The sequence below is a fragment of the Felis catus genome, chromosome B1, assembly GCF_018350175.1.
Source record: "Felis catus isolate Fca126 chromosome B1, F.catus_Fca126_mat1.0, whole genome shotgun sequence".
Taxonomy (NCBI): Eukaryota; Metazoa; Chordata; class Mammalia; order Carnivora; family Felidae; genus Felis; species Felis catus.
The window spans coordinates 79,171,254-79,193,833 of record NC_058371.1 but is presented as its reverse complement, the minus strand read 5'-3'; the positions used below and the strand labels follow the sequence as shown (position 1 = coordinate 79,193,833).

Below are 22,580 nucleotides of genomic sequence, written 5' to 3'. Positions count from 1 at the left end.
AAGTATACAATGATGGAGTGACAAGTGTCCGCTCCACCCTGTCGGCTCGTTCCCCTCACCAGGCTGCACCTGCACAGGGCATCTGCAATCACTGACGGTACTGGCTTGAGCCATATGGAAGTGCCATCTTTGGGTTCCAAAGTTATCTAATATCAGCATTTCAAAAAATTTTTTTTCATTAAGTCAAAAGTACTAAAGCATCAGGAATTTCATGTAGTTCAACCTACAGTTTCTTAAATCATTTCAGAGTTGAGATCCAAATTGGGTTGCTGACCACCGTTAGTAGGATCACGCCATGTGAAATTGCTGTTTGTGTGCATCAGAAATGATTGCAGAGCAGTGGTTTCACATGGTTAGCCTGTCGTTTCTCACCCATCCTTCCAGAATCCGTTATGTATTTAGAAGCAGATATGAATATATTCTTACCTTCTTCTTCACCCAACAGCCAGTTGTACCGAATTAAAAAAAAAATTATAATGTATTCATTGTCGGTTTTCATGTTTCTACAGGGAGCTTTCCTTCCCCCTTTTCACTGCTGTATAGTATTCTATGTGTTCTGTTGTACAGATGTATTCCTAAGAGGGCCCTGTGTTCTATAGCCCAACTCAAGTATATGGTGGAAGCGCCTTACTAACCACACACACTTCCAGCCTTCAGATGATAGTAAAAATGTTTTCCCAGAAATCATACACATGGGGCAGTGCCTGGGTGGCTCAGTTGGTTAGGTGGCTGACTTTGGCTCGGGTCGTGAGCTCATGGTTCATGAGTTCAAGCCCCGCGTTGGGTTCTATGCTGATAGCTCAGAGCTTGGAGCCTGCTCTGGATTCTGTGTCTTCCCTGCTCGTGCGCTCGTTCTCTCTCTCTCTCAAAAATAAACAGTAAAAAAATTTATTAAAAAAGATAATACACATGGTATGCTTTCAAGTGAATAAAAGCAAGCTGTAAACAAATTTCAGAATAATCTCACTTCTAGAGGAAAAATTGTGTAAGTACATGTATAAGCATAGAAATAAATCTGGAAGCATATTAATCAGTTACGACAGTGGTTATACTTAAAGGATGAGAGTCATGGTTTTCTTCTTTATACATACCTGTAATTCTTTTTCCTATATTGCTGGTTACTTGTCATACACACATACATATTACTTGTCATACACAAATATTGTTATACATATTTGTACATATTACTTTTATGCACCATATTGTTATACACACATATGCATATAAACACATGAATATACATATATATCACATAAGTATATACCACATAAATATATAAATATCTATGTGTTGAAGTCACAGAAGTTTCAGCTTAACACTGATGCAAGCTGTGCTCGGTATTTAGTGTGCTAAGTGTAAGTTTAAGATTTGAAGTGGAAAGAATGAAGCAGATTCCCTAGCAAGAAGCGTATGCTGTTGTTCCTATGCCATTGTTCCGGCAGGAGCTGACTTGGACAGACTTCACTGGTGCCACTGTGAGAATGGAGGGCTCTTGCTGCTTAGTGGTTTCCCATTTGATTTAATATATTTCACCTTCTACCTGGGCTGCTGTCTCAGAGCCACATTGTCCTAGCATCTTGGGGATCGCTATCACTGGAAAGACTTAGGTAGCAAAGAGTTGTATTGACTGGTAGAATTGTTTGTGGTGAAGTTTGGATTTAAAGTAACCTGGATTTAGGGACGCCTCGGTGGCTCAATTCGTTAAGCCACCTACTTCAGCTCAGGTCATGATCTCAATGGTTTGTGAGTTTGAGCCCTGCATCGGGCTCTGTGCTGACAACTCGGAGCCTGAGCCTGTTTCATATTCTGTGTCTCCCTCTCTCTTTGCCCCTCCCCTACTTGCATCTGTCTCACTCTCTCAAAAAAAAAACATTAAAAAAAATTAAGTAAGCTGGATTTAAATCCGTGTGCTTTCTCTCTTTTATGATCATGGCAAATTCGCCCCCAAGCCTCACAAGTTTGGGGCAGTAAAATTTCATGTGATTTTTTTTTTTTGCCAAGAATATATGAGTTAAGAGTTGTAAACCACCCACTGTTTTGTAAATACTCAAGAATTTGAGCTTTTTTGTTGAGGGCTTCATGTATGAAGTAGAGGGCTTCAAATATATTTTCATATACAGTATACTTTGAAAGAAAATGTAACTCAGTCTTTTATTTTTGTCAAGCATAATGCCTAGGCATATTGGTTTCTAGTGTCTTAATTTGGCCTTCGATGATAATTAACATTCCTTAGGTGAGGCAGCTGGCAGGGGAGGAAGACAGGTAAATAGCCAGGAGTCCAGCAGCCCTCATTGTCTCAGCTGGACTGGAGTTTGTGTTCTGAGCAGTGATGTAAATTTCCTGAGCTGTCAAAGTGTCAGGCTTCCTCAGAAGTTTATGGAAGACAGTTTGATTCAGTATCTGATTACTTTTTGGTTCCTAAGGATAATAGTACGTGGTTGTTATATTTTTTGTTTGTTTATGTAGGCAGAAATCTGAGTCTGTAAATAATACCTCAGGACTGTGATGATGTTGTAAAAATGCTCTCTGCTTTACAGAGTAAAGCAATTTGCTTTGACTTCTATTGACATTGCAGCTGAACCGGTCTTATTCACTTTATAATTGAATTGCTACAGACTTCCATCGACCTTTGCAAGTGGTAGAGGTGGTTCCTGGAGTTGTAACCTAATGCCTATTAGCTGCTGCTATAATGTTATAATGGAGTCTTATGTTTTATGTCATGTGATATTAACACAGCTGATTCCCTCATGAGCTTCTCCTGGCATACACGTTTGGTGTATCTTAGCTGCGTGGTAGATTTGGGTGGCAATCATCATACTTCATTTTTTAAATCTTTGGGCAACAGAAAATAAAATTTGCTGTATAATTTTATGGCTACTTCATTACATCTTTTTATGCCTTAATGTGATGCATTAATTTAGAGTTCAGGAGTTGCCTTTTCCCTCTTACGTAGTCTTTTTGGGAGATGCATATCTGTATATAGTTTTGTTTTGTTTTGCTTTTGGGATTGAGAGTAGGAGGTTATTCTGTTGAGATAACCTTTCCTAGACACAGTTTCAGATAAAGAAATTGTATTACCCAAGTGATTTCTTCTCATTTAGCCACTGACTGTCATTAATCTGCATGTTATTTAGCTTCATTAAGGTTCCCATTATCGTTTGTCTTGTTGGACGAGGGCAAAATGAAATGAGAGGAATTGGGACATCTTGCCCCCTACCCAGCATGACATTGCTTTAACTTGTAGCAGAACTGAGAATTTGGGTAAGTGGGACTTGAGGAACCTTTCCTTCCACTTGGCAGTTATAACCTGTCTCAGTGCACCTCCCACTGCTGAGAAACACAATTAGCTTTCTTTCCTTAATGGGCATTTGGCACGGTTAATTTCTTAGGCCTCCTCCCCCTTTTTCCCTAACGTAAGACTTAGGGCAGATTTTCTGATCAAAGAACCTAAACTTTACCAACAGTAATCATTTACCACTTTCCACTCTATGGATGGTTAAGAAGAATTGCCTTTGAAAGGTAGGGGTGGATTTGCTGTTTTTAAAAAGAATATCCAATTACATTAGCATTTTGAAAAGTTCAATTTTAAAGTCAAACTTTGAGTTTCCTAACCTATCTCTATTATTCTAATTAGCTTAAGAAAGGAGCTGTGTGTGTGTGTGTGTGTGTGTGTGTGTGTGTGTGTGTGTCTATTTTTCCAGTTAAGGAAAGCTAATGTGTAAGATAATATGATGTAATTATTCTGGGTATCTTGCCACCCTGATGTCTGCAGATCAATAATTCTGGGAATGCTAGTGCTAAGGGCAAGGTGCAAAAACAAAAAAACACTGGATGAAACTGAAAATCCTGCCTTTGGAGCAGTAATGTAAGAGTGAACCACTCTGGAAGTCACACTCCTTACCCAGAGCTGGAACTGTTGGATTTTTCACTGTCTGCAGTGATTTCACCCAGTGGTCTGAGAGCAAGTAGACATAATGATGTACTTCTAAGACTTGGATAGAAAATGTGAGGCCGTGGACAACTAGATTGTCTTTGGCTGTCTTTATTAAAAGTAGAATTCTATCCTAGATGGGTCATTATCCTGATCCAGTATGCAATTCTAGGACGTCTTATTTCTCATGAGTCAAGTAGTATAGTTTGAACCTGTGTTTAACACTTTTCAGAGAACAGCTCTGCTTAATGCATGCTAACTGTTCCCCTGCACTGAATCATTAATGAATTCTTTGATTGCTCTTGGCCTTAAAATTCCATTGTTGGTCCCCCTTCCATCTATTATGTTGGTTTTATGAAAATCGGTGAAAAATGTTTTCCTTCTACTGTTTCTTATATCTGAAGCTTCTCACCAGCTCCTGGACTTATTTAGCTTTATTTATACAAGTCACTTCTATATTTTTTGTTCAGCGTTAGGTTTTATTTACAATGCCAAGTCTAACAGCATACTGACCTGAGGGGAGGGAAAACAAATTTAGGCTTATTCTAATTTACACCAGTCAGGACAGCATTAGAATCTGTTTTTTGACATGGTGAAATATAGCAACTCAGACTATTTTAATGAAGTAGGAATTATGTCAGAAAATACTGGAAATAGATTTGGGAGTACTGTATTTGATACAGGGCATCCCTCTCCTTTTCAGTACACTTAACGTCCTGTGTAACATTAGGAGGAAAGATGTCTGTGGCTCGAAAGGGATTTTATTGACGTCATAATATCTGCCACATGTTGGAAACTAGGGCGGCGTGACTATGTCCCTGCTTCGTTCAAAGGTTGTGTTTTGAACAGGCTTATATAAGTTAGCAAAACAAACAAACGAAACTTCCTGCTGCAGCATTTGTAATTCCCTTCCACTTTCAGCCTTGTCCCAACAGCTTAGTTCCCAAAGCTGTTGTCTGTCTGCGTCTGTGACAGATGTTTATTCTTGAGGATATCTTTTCTCTCTTTGCCACCTGCTCAGCCCTCCTCAGCATCGGTCATAAAGCCTGAATGTTTGGTTCTTAAGTCTTCCTTGGGTACAGTGTCATTAGAGAAGAGACACCAATTGGGAAAAGATGTCAAAACACCCTAAGCAAGACCATACTGGTTATTTATTACTGGGCAGCCCTATTTTAAAAGATAGAAAATAAAGAATGACAAGAAAATGGATCCAGGCCCAAGAGAAGGATATTAACCACAGCAGCTTTGTTCACCCCCTTCCTCTGAAAGAGTCCACCTAATTTTGATTAAAGTCACCCTCAAAAGTGTAATAGATCATGTTTAGTCATGAGTCTTATTTCTCTGTACTTAGGATGAGTTTTTATTTGTCTAGTCACATTTTCTCATTGATTTCCACTGTGACTTTGGAGATTTTTTTTTCCCCCAGAAAGTCTTAATGCCAATAACTAATGACAATAATAGTTAAGAATATTAGCTTTTTACTTTTTGGTATACCTTGTTTACATTAATTATAATATATAAGTGAGCCTTGTTGAATCAGTGCAGTATAATAAAGAAAATACAACAAATATATTTCGGTAAATTTTAGTTTTATTGAGAGTTTACCCGAACTAAATTTAGTTTGACCGTCTAAACAGTCATGACTGTTGACTATCACTATTTTGGAAAAATGTCTATTTAAAATCGGCATAAAAGTATTGTGAACCTTTTTTGTTTCCCAGTAAACATTTTAGAGCTATAAAGTTCTCATTGATATTATTTTGCCATGTTTCACAAATTTTGATACAAAATGTTTTTATTATCATTGAATTCTAAATTTTCCAAAATTTCCATTAGGATTTTCTTTTTTAACCATATTTAGTTTTCCCACATATGGAAATTTTAAAATCTGTCCTTTTGTCTATGAAGTTATAAATAGTTTGCAATTTTGATCTGAGAAGACAGTATATATAATATTCAATCTTTGGTATTTAAGACTTTAATCTTCCTTCAAAAATATTCTATGTGTTTTTTTTTTTTATTGAAGTATCATTGATACACGATGTTACATTAGTTTAGGTATAGAACTTAGTAATTCCACAGGTCTACATATTATGCTGTGTTCATCAGTAGTGTTGCTACCATCTGTCCCATTATATCACTATTGTAATACCACTGATTGTATTTCTTATGCTGTGTACCTTTCATCCCCATGACTTACTCATTCTGTAACCAGAAGCCAGAACCTCCTATTCCCTTTCACCTGTTTTGCCCATCCTCTTACCTCATTCCCCTGGCAACCATCAGTTGTATTTATGGGTCTGTTCCTGCTTTGTTGTTGTTATTCTATGTGTTCTTAAAGAATATGTATCCTCTGCTTATTGCGAAGTGTGTGTGTGTGTGTGTGTGTGTGTGTGTGTGTGTGTAACAGATCACCTTTGTAATGTTGACTCTGTTTTGTTTTTGTTGTTGGCCTGCCTGATGATAGTAGACCTGAGAGGAGTGTGTTAACGTCTCCAATAACAATTGTTGCTTTTTCTGTTTTTCCTTATAGTTCTACTTGTTGCTTAAGGCTTATATCATTAGGTGCTTCTTTTCTTTTTTTTTTATTTATTTATTTTTTTTTTTTTTAAAAATTTTTTTTTTCAACGTTTATTTATTTTTGGGACAGAGAGAGACAGAGCATGAACGGGGGAGGGGCAGAGAGAGAGGGAGACACAGAATCGGAAACAGGCTCCAGGCTCCGAGCCATCAGCCCAGAGCCCGACGCGGGGCTCGAACTCACGGACCGCGAGATCGTGACCTGGCTGAAGTCGGACGCTTAACCGACTGCGCCACCCAGGCGCCCCTAGGTGCTTCTTTTCTTGTTGGATCATCTTGTCCCTTTACCATGACTCTGTCTCTCATGTAATTTAAGATCATTGTCTTAATATTTGCCTAGCACATGTTAATGCTTTTTACTTTCAACCTTTTGTTTTAAGCATGTTTTTTTTGGTAGTCACCATATTGTTGGATAAAAAAATATATTTGGAAAGTCACTGTCTTTTTCTTTTTTTTAAAGTTTATTTGAGAGAGAGAGCGCTCGCGCACGCGCACACACACACACACACACACACACACACGGGAGAGGGGGAGGGACAGAATTGCAAGCAGGCTCTGCACTGTCAGCGGAGGGCCTCGGACTCAAAAACCGCAAGATCCTGACCTGAGCCAAAATCAAGAGTTGGGTGCTTAACCAACTGAGCCACCCAGGTGCCCCTGAAAAGTCACTGTCTTTTAACTGTTAATTTTAATCCAGTTCTGTTACTGTATTTACCATTGTGTTAGGATTTCTATTATTTTATAATTTTTATTTAATAAACTTTGATATGCCTTTTCTTTCTTTTTCCTCCAAAAAACACACAAATGTTCTTCTGTTTCCAATATTCTGTTTTTGTTGCTAAGGTGATTGCTCTTATTTTGGGACTTATCTCATTTATCTCTTGGTTTCTTATACTTAATTATATGTGTTTCTCTCTCTACCCCTAATAAGACAAGTAATTTAATGCACTCTCTTCTGCCCTGGACTACATTCCCCCCACCACGTGGTATTTTCCAGAATTTTTGTTCTGGATCATTTTCATTATGTTTTTAACTTTTCTTTTGTCCTAGAGTTTTAAAAAGTTAACAATAGCATTATCAAGTTTGTTGAACATTTCACATTACTTCTTTGATTTAAACACTTTAATATTTTCTTTAAGAATGTTATCAGTGTAGTTCTTTGTGTGATAAACCTTGGGTGTTTTTATGTATAATAATATGTTTATTGTGGCCTCACATTTGAATGGCTGTTTGGCATTTTGAATATATAATTACTTGCTCAGAATTCTTTAATGGTTTAAAAATATTACTTCGTGGGGTTCCTGGGTGGCTCACTTGGTTAAGGGTCCAGCTCTTAGTTTCGGCTGAGGTCATGATCTCATGGTTTGTGGGTGTGAGTCCCATGTCAGCCTCTTCGCTGGCAGCATAGAGCCTGATTGAGACACTCTCTGTCCTTCCCCTGCTCATTCTTTCTCTGTCTCTCTCTCCTCCTCTAAATAAATAAATAAACATGAAAAAATATATTACTTCATTATTGTGCATTCAGAGTTGCTGTTGAGAACTCTGATGTCAATCTGGTTTGTTTTTTGTATAATCTGCTCTATCAGGATGCTGTTTTTGTTTTTTCTTTGTATTTGATACTCTTAAATTTTGCAAAAATGTATCTTATGTGAAATGTTTTATTATTTAAGTTTTAATTTTAATTCCAGTTAACATATAGTGTTATATTAGTTTCACGTGTACAATGTAGTGATTCAGCACTTCCATACGACACCCTATGCTCATCACCTATTTAATCCATCCCCCAACCCCCTCTCCAACTTCAGTTTGTTTGCTAAGGTTAAGAGTGTTTTCTTGGTTTGTCTCTCTCTCTCCCCCTTTTTTATCTCTTTGCTCATTTGTTTTGTTTGTTAAATTCCACATAAAAGTGAAATCATACGGTATTTGTCTTTCCCTGACTTATTTACTTTGCTTAGCATTATATTCTCTAGCTGTGTCCATGTTGTTGGAAATGACAAGATTTTACTCTTTTTTGGGCTAAATAATATTCCATTTTATGTGTGTGTGTGTGTGTGTGTGTGTGTGTGTGTATATATATATTCAGATATATATAAAAATATATATATAAAACATACATAAATATATATAAATATATATATATAAATACACCTATATAAATATATAGGTATCTATAGTTATAGATATATGTCTTCTTTATCCATTCCTGAATCAATGAACACTTGGACTGCTTCCATATCTTGGTTATTATAAATAATACTGCTATAAACATAGGAGTGCATGTCTCCCTTTGAATTAGTGTTTTTGTATTCATAGGGTAAATACCCAGTAGTGATTGCTAGATTGTAGGGTAGTTCCATTTTCACTTTTTGTGGAACCTCTATACTGTTTTCCACAGTAGCTACACCAGTTTGCATTCCTACCAACAGTGCAGGAATGTTCCCCTTTCTCCACATTCTTGCCAACACATGTTGTTTTATTGTGTTGTTGATTTTAGCCATTCTGACAGGTGTGAGGTATTTCATCGTGGTTTTGATTTTCATTTTCTTAATGGTAAGTGATGATGAGCATCTTTTCATGTGTCTGTTGGCTATCTGGATGTCTTCTTTGGAGAAATGTTTCATGTTTTCTCATATTTTAATTGGATTATTTGTTTTTTTGGGTATTGAGTTTTATAAATTCTTTATATATTCTATATATATTAGATATATGATTTGCAAATAATCTCCCATTCTGTAGGTTGCCTTTTAGTTTTCTTGATTGTTTCCTTTGTTGTGCAGAAGTTTTATATTTTGGTGTACTCCCAATAGTTTATCTTTGCTTTTGTTTCCCTTCCCTCAGGAGACCTGTCTAGAAAAAAGTTGCTTTGGCCAATGTCACAGAAGTTATTGCCTACGGTTTCTTCCAGGATTTTTATGTTTTATGTTTTATGTTTAGGCCTTTAAATGAATTTTGAATTTATTTTTGTGTATGATGTAAGAAAGTGGTCCAGTTTCTTTCTTTTGCATGTTATTGTCCAGTTTTCCCTGCACCATTTGCTGAAAAGACTGTCTTTTGCATATTGGCTATTCTTGACTGCTTTGTCAAAGATTAATTGACCGGGGCACCTGGGTGGCTCAGTCAGTTAAGTGTCTGACTTCGGCTCAGGTCATGATCTCTCGGTTCATGGGTTCAAGCCCACATCAGTTTCTGTGCTGACAGCTTAGAGTCTGGAGCCTGCTTTGGAATCTGTGTCTCTTTCTTCTCTCTGCCCCTTACCTACTCGCGTGCGCACACTCTCTTTCTCTCTCTCTCTCTCACAAAAATTAATGTTAAAAAAAAAATTAATTGAATGCATAATTGTGGGTTTATTTCTGGGTTTTCTATATTGTTCCATTGGTCTATGTACCTGTTTCTGTGCCAGTACCATATTTTTTTATTATCACAGCTTTGTAATATAACTTGAAGTCTGGAATAGTGATGCCTCCAGCTTTGCTTTGCTTTTTCAATATTGCTTTAGCTATTTGGGGTCTTTTGTGGTTCCATACAAATTTTAGGATTGTTTTTTCTAGCTCTGTGAAAAATGCTATTGGTATTTTGATAGGAATTGCATTGAATGTGTAGATCGCTTTTAGACATTTTAACAGTATTTGTTCTTCCAATCCATGAGCATGGCATGTCTTTCCATTGTGCAATATTTTCTTTATCCCCCTGTTTGGCACTCTGAATTTTTTGAATTGAGGTCTCTGAAGATCCTTTAATTTTGAGGAGTTAGTGGTTATTTCTTTAAATCTCGATTTATTTCTTCTTTTGCGACCAGAGTGTTGGCAATTTCACTTCTTTTCTATGTTACAGATCTCTAAATATCTGAATTTTTTTATTTGTTGAGTTTGCTATCTTAGTTTTCTTTGCATTCTAGAAATTGTATAAGTCCATTGTGAATGAGGATTTTGTGTGTGTACTCATGGCTGTGATGAGTTAGAACCTCCTTCTTTCTGCTCCTTTTTTTCCTACTCCCTTTCGGGCTCTTGCCTCAACCTAAGTGCTTTGGTTCAGAACCAGGTCTTATTATCCCTGCTCATAAATCACATCCTGGAGATGGGAGGGTTAGGCATGTCAAATCTAGTTTCCCTGCTGAGTGGGGAACTTGGTCATAGATTATTTGTTTCCGTATAGTTTGGAGAACATCTCCTAACCCCCAGTTCCACATGGAGAACCTGGTTCCAGCCCCCTGCCCCATGCCTGGTGTATTGTAGGTGTGTTGTACTTAGGACACCACAGGATTTAAATGTCTGTCTGGTTCTGCTGGTGTCAGTAGGTCCTGGAGTCAGTAATCCTTTGGCTTTTGCTCCCACTGACCTCTGAAGCTCTGTTTCCATTCTGTTCCATAGATAGGTTTAACGTATTTTTGAATGCAGTTATATCTTTTTATTTAGATATTTTTAAAATGTTATTTTATCATGTTGGTGGTGGTGGTAGCAGTGTATGTGGGAGGGAGGGGTGGGTTCTACTTAAAATTTCATTGCCTTCTTGCCTGGAAATTTCCTGACTGACCTTCATTGTAGAAGCATTACTGTGGTGTTAAAAGTATAGTTACTTTATTCTCAGTAAATGTTTCTTTGATCCTAGTGATGAACTGTTTGAGACTTAGAAGCACCTGTGACTGTCCTGACTGACAGGTGGCATATTTGTGTACCTGTGTAGCTGCGGTGGTGGCAGGTAACCCAGAAGCACAACTGTGAGGCTTGCTGGAGTTAAGTTCAAGTTCGGTTAGGATACTGGATCTTTTCTTTCTATGCTTTTTTCTTTCCTCTTTTCGGTCCCCCTTTCCTCTTCTTTCTTATCTGCGAATACATAAACCAGGATGTTGAAGCAAGAAAAACGTGGAATATTCTTGCTACTAGGGAGACAATCCATTTCTGAGGAATAACAAAGTTTCTATGGTTTCATAATGTATGCAAACATTTTAGGCTAAGTGGAAAACAGCAGGTAAGAGATTCAAAGGGAACTATCCGACTTCTTAACAGTTACAAAATCCGTTTGAGAGGAAGACAAAAAAGAAATGAAAGGGAAATGAAATGGAAGGGAAAACTCAAAGCCTTTTTCCCTCCAACAATACAGAAGCAGTTCTAATTAAGTGAAATGGCCAGAGATGAATGGAGAGAATGATTTGTCATCGTCAGAACAAGGAAGTTCAACCACTAAAGTAAAAGCTTACCCATCTATTAAAATTAAGGAGATGAGCGTCCTCTTATGTTGTTAGATATGGTAGAACTATCAAGTTCTTGTTTCCTCCTCTAGCTCTAATTTTCTGCCAGTCTTTGAAGTTTTAGTCTATCATGAAAGTAAAACCCTTGTTCATGTACTCAGGGTCATTAAAAAAAATCAGACTAATAGTGAAATGCAGTAGCTATCATGAAAGGTATGTCCTCTTACATGCTATTTTGCCCAATTTTAATGAAAACATATGTCTTTGAGGGAATCCTAAATACTTGCAAAGTAACACTTCTCTGTATTTATCTTAATAATCACAGCAACAATCATGACCACCACCACCACCACCACCACCACCACCGCCGCCGCCGCCACCACCAATAATCTTGCTTTAAGGAGAAGCCTGATCGTTACAGCTGAGGTTCCTCCAAGGTTCTCTTACTTTTCTGCAGCTTTCCTTTGTCTTCTTCCAATACCATGACTTCAGTTCTACCTCCGTGACACTCAGAACACACGTGCGTGCGCACACACACATACACACCCCAACAGTAACTGTCGCAGACCTCTTTTCTGAGCTCTGGCGTGTATAACCAACTCTTCTCTGGCTATTTTCACCTGGATTTTTTTATTGACACCTCCAGCCCAGCCCAAGATGTCTGCAACTAGTTTTATGATCTCTCACACCCAATTCCCTCCTTGCTTTTTATTCCCTATTTCAGGTAATAATTCTACCATTCATGTAGTTGCCTAAGTCAAGAACTTGAGAGTCATCTTAGGCTCCTCTCTCACCCTTCACCTTTATTCACAGAGTTCTAGTGACTGTACTACTGAATATCTCTCTTTAATATTTATACTGAGAGAGGGAGAGACAGAGAGCATGTGCATGTGCACTTGTGTGTGAGTGGGGGAGGGGTAGAGAGAGAGGAAGAGAGAGAATCCCAAGCAGGCTCCATGCTGTCAGTGCAGAGCTGACAGGGGGCTCAATCGTATGAACCATGAGATCATGACATAAGCTGAAATCAAGGGTTGGAGGCTTAACCGACTGAGCCACCCAAGTGCCCCAGTACTGAATATCTCTTGAGTCCATTCTCTGGATCATGTCACTTCCTGCTTCATTCCTGCAGTAACTTCCCAATGACTATGGACCAAAGTCAGATACCCTAAGGTTATATATAACACCCCACTTCGTACTCTCATTTTCTGCCTTTGAGCTTATTCTCCAGCCAAATCCAGCTACCTGTGGCTCTGGAAACTGCCACATTCTCTCTTGTTTCTATGCTTTCAACCTTGATATTTTCTCTGTCGGGTTCTTTCCATGCAAGTTTGGCAATAATTTCTTCCTTTTCCTGTTGCCTTTCTCCCTCTACCATTGGCAGGTTTGGAAACTTCTTTTTCTGGGTCTCAAAGCTTCTTGATACAATCATAATACGACCAACACCACCTCCTGTTGTGTTTGTCTTTACCTGACTGTCTTCTGCACTGTACTGTGAGCACCTTTGGTTTAAGGACTAACTTTTCACATTTTATTTTATTTTATTTATTTTATTTTATTTTATTTTATTTTATTTTATTTTATTTTATTTATTTTATTTTATTATTATTTTTAAAATATAATTTATTGTCAAATTGGCTAACATACAATGTGGAAAGTGTGCTCTTGGATTTTGGGGTAGATTCCTGTGGTTCATTGCTTACCTACAACACCCAGTGCTCATCCTCAATGCCTATCACTCATTTTCCCTTCTTCCTCATCCCCCCATTCACCCTCAGTTTGTTCTCTGTATTTGAGACTCTCTTATGGTTTACCTCCCTCCCTCTCTGCTTGTAACTTTTTTCCCCTTCCCTTCCCCCATGGTCTTCTGTTAAGTTTCTCAAGATCCACATATGAGTGAAAACATATGATATCTGTCCTTCTCTGACTGACATATTTCACTCAGCATAGTACCCTCCATTTCCATCCGCGTTGCTACAAATCAGGCATCCCTGATTCTTCACCTTTATAACTAAGCATCTGTGGTGTGCCTTGTATGTAAGTAGAAGCCTAGTAAATGCTTGTTGATTGAATAAAGAGGGTGAAAGATATCTGTGGCTTGAAAGGGGAGAAGATGATAATTGGAAGCTTTGTGTTGATTTTTTTTAACAATACTTTGAGGTTTGCAGATTTGGTTTTCTCCTCTTCAATTCCTAGAGGCATTGGCTTTCCGTATTCATAATATTCCACATGACAGTGAGTCCACAGTATTTCCTGAAGATTTCTGGTTTGCCTGGCCCTGCATTATGTTCTCTAAGGATTACCAAGATTGAGGCCTAGTCTCCACCCTCAAAACATGCATAATGGAAATGGGGAATTAAAACCAGGTCGTGGCATTAGTGAATGCCAACTTGGTTGCTGCTGATAGTTGTGAGAGAGGAGAGAAGAGGCAGAAAAGGCAGTTGGCAAGTGCTTTGTGGAGAAGGTGGCAATTAAGCTGGATGCTGTGAAGAAGTCATTTTCTCTTCTAGGTGGTGGTAGTTCTATTTCTGGTGAGTTTCTTATCTCGGAGTCTGTTCATAACACAAGCCCTTCAGCACCATTTCTGCTCACTTACCGGAACAGTCTTGTTACTCACAGGTGATTTGTCTGCCTGTAGGTGCCTGTTAAAGGGTAACACCTAAGGGAACAGGTGTGTGACACTCCAAAGAAATGGAAGGTGAGAAACAATGAGAGTATCCAACCTGAATTCTCAAGTACAAATTAGTTTCATAGGATTCAAAACCTTTATTCCAGAAATCATTGAACGGAGAGTTTTTTTTGTTTTGTTTTGTTTTTGGAATAAGTTTTATTATATTCATACTAGTTAAAAAGTCATAGTTTGATTTGGGGGAACTAAGGCTTCAGAAATGGTTGTAAGTATTTAATGCTTATGTGCCTTTTTCCTGAAATGCAGTGATTCTCCAGTAGATAAGCTCATTCCGGAACAGTGGAGGAGAAAGGAATTCTGTGTGCACAGAAAGTAGGGTGAGGTATCTCTTCATTTGATCAGTTTGTGTAAACATATTCTCTTCTACCAATATTCTTTTCACTTGAGGGTTCAGATTGCTACTGTTTGGCAGGAAGGGAGAAAGAAATTCTCTTAATAGAATGTGATTTAATATGCTGAATGACCGTTGGTGCTGTGTCAGTCTGCTTGGGAAAAGAATTTGAAGCAATGTAGATGAGTTAGTGTATCTGGTTGTAAAAACATTTCAGGCATCTTTTGAAAGTAACACTAGACCCTTGCTTTCCATTTCCCCAAAGTTGCTTCTCATTGAAATGTTTCTCCTTGTAGGAATGAATCAGGGAATAACTGGCCCCAGACTCTCATTTGCTGCTGCTTTTGCTATGTCATGCGGTGCCCTAGAGACAGGGCATGAGGCCCAGAGAGCAGAGGGCCAGGATCCAGCCTCCTGAAGCCAGGAAGCTGCTTGCGCCTGACTCACTGCTGAGGTTATCCTGTTCTGCTTCAGAACTGATCCTATTTTGCTACTTCTAGCCAAGCCTTGAATTGGCAGCTGTCGTACAGGTACATGTTCAGGAGTTCCCAGGGAAGCTGGAGCTCCAGCCCCTTATTCTTGGGCATATTTGCAGAACAGAACTGGATGGATCTGAACTATGCAGACATAGAAAGAGAAGTAGCTTTAGTTTCAAAGTGGACTGTGTCCCAGAATGAAAATAAATCAGAAGGAAATCCTGGTGGTCTATCAGCGGGTTATGGTTTATTTGCCTGAAAACTGGCCCACGTATGTGGGGCTGAGTTACTCCAATTAGCTAGACACTTTTGTGGTGAAGGGCTGTGGAAAAAGTGACTTCACTGAAAGAGGAATCCTCCAGCCGTCTACGCTCCGCGTTTGTGAATGGGCACTGAGCACGGCTTCACAGGGACACTGAGACCAGGGAGGAGACCTGCCGCCAGAGCTTGCATTCATCTCTTGTTTCAACGCACCTTTCTCGACGACACACTTAGGAAAGAAAAAGCTCAGAAAACTCTCCTCTACCAGAATCTTCTGCCCATGATTATCCTGGCATTCCCTCCTAACTGCCCCCATAAAGAATTCCTTTTTCCAGCCATCACTGCCATCTGTAACTCCTACTTTCCTGAATTCAACTTTTCTAGCTCTCCATTTCTAAGATTCTCTCTCTTCGCCTGAGTTGTAAGCTGGGTCAGAGTTAAATAAGAATTATCTCTCACAATCAATTTTCAAGGTTAGTATCTTGGGATCTAGCTTAATCAGAGGCCAGAATTTCTCTTGTACTTCATTATGAGTAGGATTGAAATCTAAGATGGTTTTCTGAGAGCAAGATCCTTGCTGTTCCTGGCGTTCACGCAGGCTTTCCTTCTAGGACCGTGGCTGGGTTTTGGCCCTCCAGGTTGTATATCATCTGCTTGATAGTTGTTGATCAACTATTGTGACCCATCATCTGTAAAGTCAAGGCAAAATCAGTGCCTCTTAGTAGAATATTTCTGCCTCTGCAAGGCAGCCTGGAGCAGTTAATATTTAATGGGGACTGTGAATGTGGCCGACGGGTCCAGGCTCTGATAGGTGCTGTTCAGGTACGTTATGGTAGCTGGGAGTGCCGTGAAAGTAAGAAGACCAGTTGAGGAAAACAGCTGCTCATGTGAGCTCTTTTTCATCTTCTCCATTTTTCCACCCCAGCCTATAATGTGTGCAAACGATACTAAATGTATTTCATAAAATGGTCCTCTGTGAATGAATAAATCATGCAATCCATTTAAAAAATGCTTTTTAGTTTTGGTTTAAAGTCATCCCTGCAGTCACTGCAGAAGCCTGATTCTTATATAACATCCTCCCTAATCTTCACAGGGAGATGGGAGTTTCTCTATGTCTGGGATTTTAATAAATTGAACTATTAAGTTGTAATCTAAGACACCAGTTCAGAAGACAAGGTCCCTTTAGAGTTGTTTAATTTATTACGCAGTAAGTGGTGACTAGCAGTGTCTTAAAGAGGCTTCAGGTGACTGGAAAGTGAGAGGTTGGCCACTTTGGGGCTGGTGTACTGCTCTGAATTGTTCCTGAGGTTATCCTTGATTTACAGCTGTGTTCCTTAGACATTAGGAAGTCATTGTGGCCACGACCGAGGCTTTCATCTTTCATTGGAACTGATTTTATTGTATTTTCTTGTGGGGGAAACACCCCTCTCTATGTATTATCTATGATTTAGTTTAAGCATTTTTGGTTAAAAGCAAAAACAAACAATTTAAAGACAGGACCCCTGAATAATCTCAGGGTAAATTATAAATATAATTTTGGATTTAGTTTGATTGTATAATCAAATGATGCCATATAATTATTAATGGAGTGTTTTTTTTTTTCCAATCTTCTGTGTATTTGTTTGGAAGTTCATGTTATTTTTTTTTTTTCTTCCCTAGGTGACAGTCCTAACCTTCCTAAGGAGGACACTCCTACCAGTAATCTAGATTCACTTTCCTCCCCATCTCCCACGACTGCAGCTGTCCACGGGCCTCCTGGACCAGACAAAAACCACCTTCTCACAGATGGGGGCAGCTTTGGGGACTGGGCATCCCCTGTGTAAGTAGCTGTGTGTCTCTTTGGTGCTGAGGGAAGGAGGACTGGGACCTTCATTTTGAAGTTTATGTGCTGCATCGGTACTGAAGTGTTGGGTCTGAGGACCTCTGTTCTCTAATCAGTGGGATCACCTGAGGAAGCAGGACACATGAAAAAGGCCTTTCTTGACAGCATCTCTGAGTTCCCCATGTGGAAAAGTGGATAGGAGCTGTTTCAAATCTGTTTTGAGTTTAATTTGTGGCAGTTTTGGCTTGCACAGAGGAAATTTGTTATTGTCCTTCTCAGATACTTGGGATGTCCTCTCACCAGCAGCATAAACTTTTAGACCTAGGATAGTGTGTGCATTGTGATCAGTAGACTCTTGAAACTGTCAGTAGAATGATATTTTAGTTGTTTGAATTTTCAAGAGCTTTATGCCAGTGTTCTCTGTTTTCTCCATAACATGCTGCATACTTGACAACTGGTGAATGAAATATCTGATTTTGTCATCTCAGTTTGGCTTAGTGCCAGGCGTGTGCAGATCAGCTCAGGTATATTAGGACAAATATACCAAAACAAACAATACCATGGTCCTGGTTTGACTACATGGTTTGTCTTTTTGCGTTGACCAAGCTGTGGAATAAATGCGGATTGGTGGTGGGATGGGACATCAAAAGAGTGTCAAATTACAAACAAATGCTCAGAGAACAAAAACAAAAAAAGAATCCCACTAATAATTACATGCCATTACTTGATTAGTCAATCACATTACATCCAAAAATACATTTTATAATTCAGCCTTGAGAGTATTTGGGCGTCTTGTCTTCAAAGTTAAAAAACATTTTTTTTTTTTTTAAATCAAAGTTGCCTAAAATAAGTCAGAGATAATGATGTCATCTGACCCTAGCTAGGCATTCTTGGGACTTTAAATGGAATCGGAAAGTGTTCCTCACATTACTCGGCTTTTTATAGTTACTGCTGGATTCACATGAAATCATTATGAACTTATTAAGTATTAAAAGGCTGGGAGACATTTGGTATGCTAAAATTTTGGGGTGACCTAAAGACTTTGAAAATGTAACTGAAAGTCCAAGTGGAACTCAAAACGTGGAAGCATTCTCCAGATGAGATTTATCCCCCCCACCAAGATTGTAACACATATATATTTAAATGCCGAAGACTGTGTATTGTGAACTTAAATTGCAAAGTACTCGAACATGCTTGTCATTTTTACTATTTTTTTTTCCAGAATAAAAATACTCTTTTCACTTTAGTGCTCCAAGCACCAGTGAAAGTGGTTACATAGGAACCTAGAATCTAATCCTGGGCACTCTGGGGGTAGAATTTGCATGGGTGCGTGTGGGTGCATGTGCATGTGTTTAAGCAAAAACCAGATTTCTAGTTATTTCTTTCAGTAAGTGTGTATCATAGTGGAGAACAGTTTAGTTAGTCCTACTTCTTCCGGAGTGGTTCTGTGGGAAAGTGACATTATAAGCCATGATATAGCCAATGCTCAATTCATAGCACGCTCATGCCTGAAACATGGAGAGCTTGATATTTTTGGTCATAAATCAAACGAGGAGTGAATTCCCCAGCTTCCTATTCATACAAATTTTAAAATGTCATGGAAAGCACTCCGACACTGAGAGGCCAAAAAAGCAGGGGAGAAAATAAGTAGCTGAAACTAGTCTGGAAAGATTTGTGTTATAATTTGGACTTCCTCCTACTTCAAGAATTTGGTTCTTTCTGTCTAGTGGATAAAATGTATGTATATTTCTCTTAATTATATAGAGTGTTCCTTGTGTGTCTTTTGAGGGATTTTCTTCTAAGCATATTTCAGTCCAGATTGATCATGAAGCGAGGAATGCATCTCAAGCTTGAGCACACATCAGGATCACCTGGGGGGGCTTGTGAAGCCCCCACTGCCGGCCCCTTCCCAGAGTGACCCTGAGGTTTGAGGGCCAATCTCTGAGCATGCATTTCTAGCAGAATGCCAGGTGATACAGACAAATGTCCCGCCCTCCCCCTGGTTCCAGGCATGCGTGGTTGTAAACAGCTTCCCTGAGGAGTGCAATCAGGATAAGTGATACCTCTTCTTCACTTTATTTTCTTTTACGTCGTCTGGGATGGTGTGTTCCTGTCTTCAGGTCCCCCTCTGTGGCTCCCCCATACTTTGATTCTCTTTGCCTGAAATATCTCCCCCCTTCTTTGCTCAAGGCAATCTGACTTATCTTTAGGGTCTAATTTAGTTTCCACTCTAAAGAAGCTTTCTCTAGCTCTGTAGTCTACAGGAAGATTCTAAATATCTTTCTCTGTCTATACCCAATAATGGACATTGGGAAAATACTGCCTTCTAGTATTAGGTAATATTTACCTTTTAGTGTTAGTTGATATTTAAGTGGTATATGTGTATGTGTATGCGTATCTATATACTCACAACAGTGTTTCTGCCTGCCTGCCCATTTATGTATTTTAGTTGGTGCAGGCTATAATAACAAAAATACTGTGAGAGCTTATTTATTTATTTCTGCTTAATGACAGAAATTTATTTCCCACAGTTCTAAAAGTTAGATTTCCAAGATCAAGGTGTCTGCATGGCCGGGTTCTGGTGGGAGCCTGCTTCCAGTTTGTGGAGTGCTTGCTGGCTTTGTGACTCTTCTTATAAGGACACTAATTCCATTCATGAGGATTCTACTCTCAGTACATCACTGAATTCTACTTACTTTCCAAAGACCCCACTTCCTAATAGCATCACATGTGAGGAGGTAGGATTTTAACATATGAATTTTGGAAAGACACAAACATTCGGTCCACAGTACTATCTTTCCCTCATTCCAAGATAGATTATAAAAGTTATTGATGATAGAAATTGAGTTTTATACTCTTCTAACTTTTTAGTGATCTTAACGTAGTTATTAAAGTAAGAAATAGAACATTATGCATTTATAAAAATGGTCTCCTTTTGGAAATCTCCTTTCTTTCTGTATATCACTGAATGTCTGTTAAGTAACTGTGTTTCATTTCTGCTCCATCTTCCTTCTTCCTTGTAGAGATTAACAGCTCTTCCTCCAGGAATTTCACAGAATTAATCTCACCATTTTCTCTTTAGAGCATTTTTCTTTGTTTCCTTACCATTTGTAAATTTGGTTCTCATTGTGTGGTGTTTTTGTTTCTTTTTTTTTCCAATCCATGATCTCTGCACACAAAGTATACAGTATTGAATAGAATAGGCTCTGAGTAAATACTGATTAAGACTCCTTTTAATGAAACTAAAATTGCTGTGGGGTCATTAAACCTCTACCGAGGGCTTTAAAAAAGGAGGCAATGCCTGGACTGCCTGTTTTTAATCCAGGGTAGTGATTCTATATTACAAAACATACACTTGCCTAATCTCATGTCCTGAAAAATCGACAACTGTATATGGATCACATAGGACCCCGGTAGCTCGGCTGGAAAGAAATGCCATGACCCTAGCCGCCAGAAAGCACATTTGCAGAGGGAAAGCTACAGCAGCAGAGATTCTGATCGGGGCAGTGTGTAAATACAGCAGTAGCCTCTGACAGGTAGAAAACAATACAGCAGAATTGGATTTCTTGGGTTTCTGCTGATGTTTATGACTTGTGGGTATTATTCATTGCAGTCAATCAATCTGGAGCTATTACTTACCTGTACACTCAGTAAGGTGATGGGTGACTTCATTGCCAGTGAAGAATTGCTAGCTCAGTCTCCTTGGGGGACATTACATCATAGGTCAAGGTATTTCAGATGTTCCGAAGTCATTTTTTTTTTTTTCCAATAAAGTAGTTTTCTCTAAACAGATTTTCTTCCATTGTAAATGATGGAACAGACTCTTGACAAGTAATCCTTTTAGGTTCCCAGCCCCAAAAGAAATTCTCTTGTAAGAAATAGCAGCCATTGCTATCTGCTTCCCCCAAGATTTCAAATGAAAAGGAACAAACTCCTTTTGTGCCCGCACTTTCCCACCTTCAAGATGGCGGCATCATAGAATAGTTTTTTGTAGCTGGGAATGTTGGTATCCCAAGGTATGGTTCACTGTGTGCTCTGGCAGGCCAGGCGGGCAGTAGATCCTTCTGTCCTATCTGATTAGAGGCTTGGCTTAGTTTATGCTGAATATTAAGAAAGTCCTAACCCATCTTTCCCAGTTGCTGCCCAGAGCTCCTCTTGTGCAACAGATTCATGCCTACCCAGACTTGATGCTGGTTGCTTGAAATCATCTGACAGTAGATTCCCACTCTCATTTACAGCCTCGGGCTGCATGTCGTCTATAGGCTTAGTGTTGCACTCACTGGTAACCATTTGTATTCTGATCAGTGAAATCACTTGCTTCGTTTGAGTTGTGCAAATAGAGGTCCCATAGATAACTACTTGGCATTTTAAATTACTTGACTGTTGGTTCCATGATTGCTTTTTGGAAGTTGATGAAAAAATTTGGTGGGCGATCTCACAGTACCTTTGAAGTTTGATTTGTGCCTTGGTGTACCATGACAAACCATGAGTGATTTGTCTGAAGTTTGGAAAACTAATCACCTTAAAACAACTTTTAACAGATGTCTGTGAAATTTGGCATACACCTAGAAACTCTAAGATCGCGGTCATGGTAAGCTTTGTCTCCACCTCCTCTTCCTCTCATTTTCTTCCCATTTACTGTCTTTTCCACCCCTTCAGGGAGGGCTACTTCAACCCCATCACTTCTTGATTTTACAGCTCCCAACCCTTCTTGGGCCAGGGGCAGTCAGTTCACCCTAGAAATTGGTATCTCATGTTTTTCCCTCTCTTGAAATGATCATTGTTTAAAAAGAAAATAAGGAATTTATCTTTTAAAACTTTTTTTTCCCCCCACATCTGTTTTTTTTTTTCCCCCTGACTTGACTAAAATGAACACAGAGTACTTTTGTAGCAAAGGGAAGAAAGCTCTATAAATTTAAAAAGATCTGGCGAAGGACAAATCGCCCATCATAGGAATTTCCAGCATTGTTAGTGGTTAATGGGGAGATTGTATCCTAATAAGTGCATTGCTTTCCTCTGCTTACCTGTAGGCTGGCCCTGGTTATAGAACATGGTAGGTTACATTGACTGAGATCTCTAGGATAGCTAGTGCCTTCATATGGAAGGGTGTCCTTTTTGGTGCCACGTAGTGTGAGGAGTGAACTGGAAGCCAGGCCCCCTCCCACTCCCCCCTCTCCCCGCTGCCCGCTCCCCGCTCCTTACCAAAGTGACTAGCAAAGTCCCCGGGTGGATTCAGAAAGATTGAAGCCTAAGATAAGATGGCTCAAGTGAAGGCAGAATGGAGCCAAATGAGCAGGGGGAGCATGTG

At 39.1% G+C, this 22,580-nt stretch overlaps 1 protein-coding gene across 4 annotated transcripts in view; it reads left to right on the top strand.

Annotated features, from left to right (window-relative positions):
- Positions 1-22,580, top strand: part of ARHGAP10 (Rho GTPase activating protein 10) — a 323,575-nt gene that overhangs the window by 277,515 nt on the left and 23,480 nt on the right. For all 4 annotated transcript variants that reach the window (XM_045055782.1, XM_006930835.4, XM_003984958.5 and 1 more), the window contains one exon: positions 17,110-17,269. In XM_045055782.1, coding sequence (XP_044911717.1) covers positions 17,110-17,269 — 160 coding nt within the window. The remainder of the gene's footprint in view (positions 1-17,109; positions 17,270-22,580) is intronic.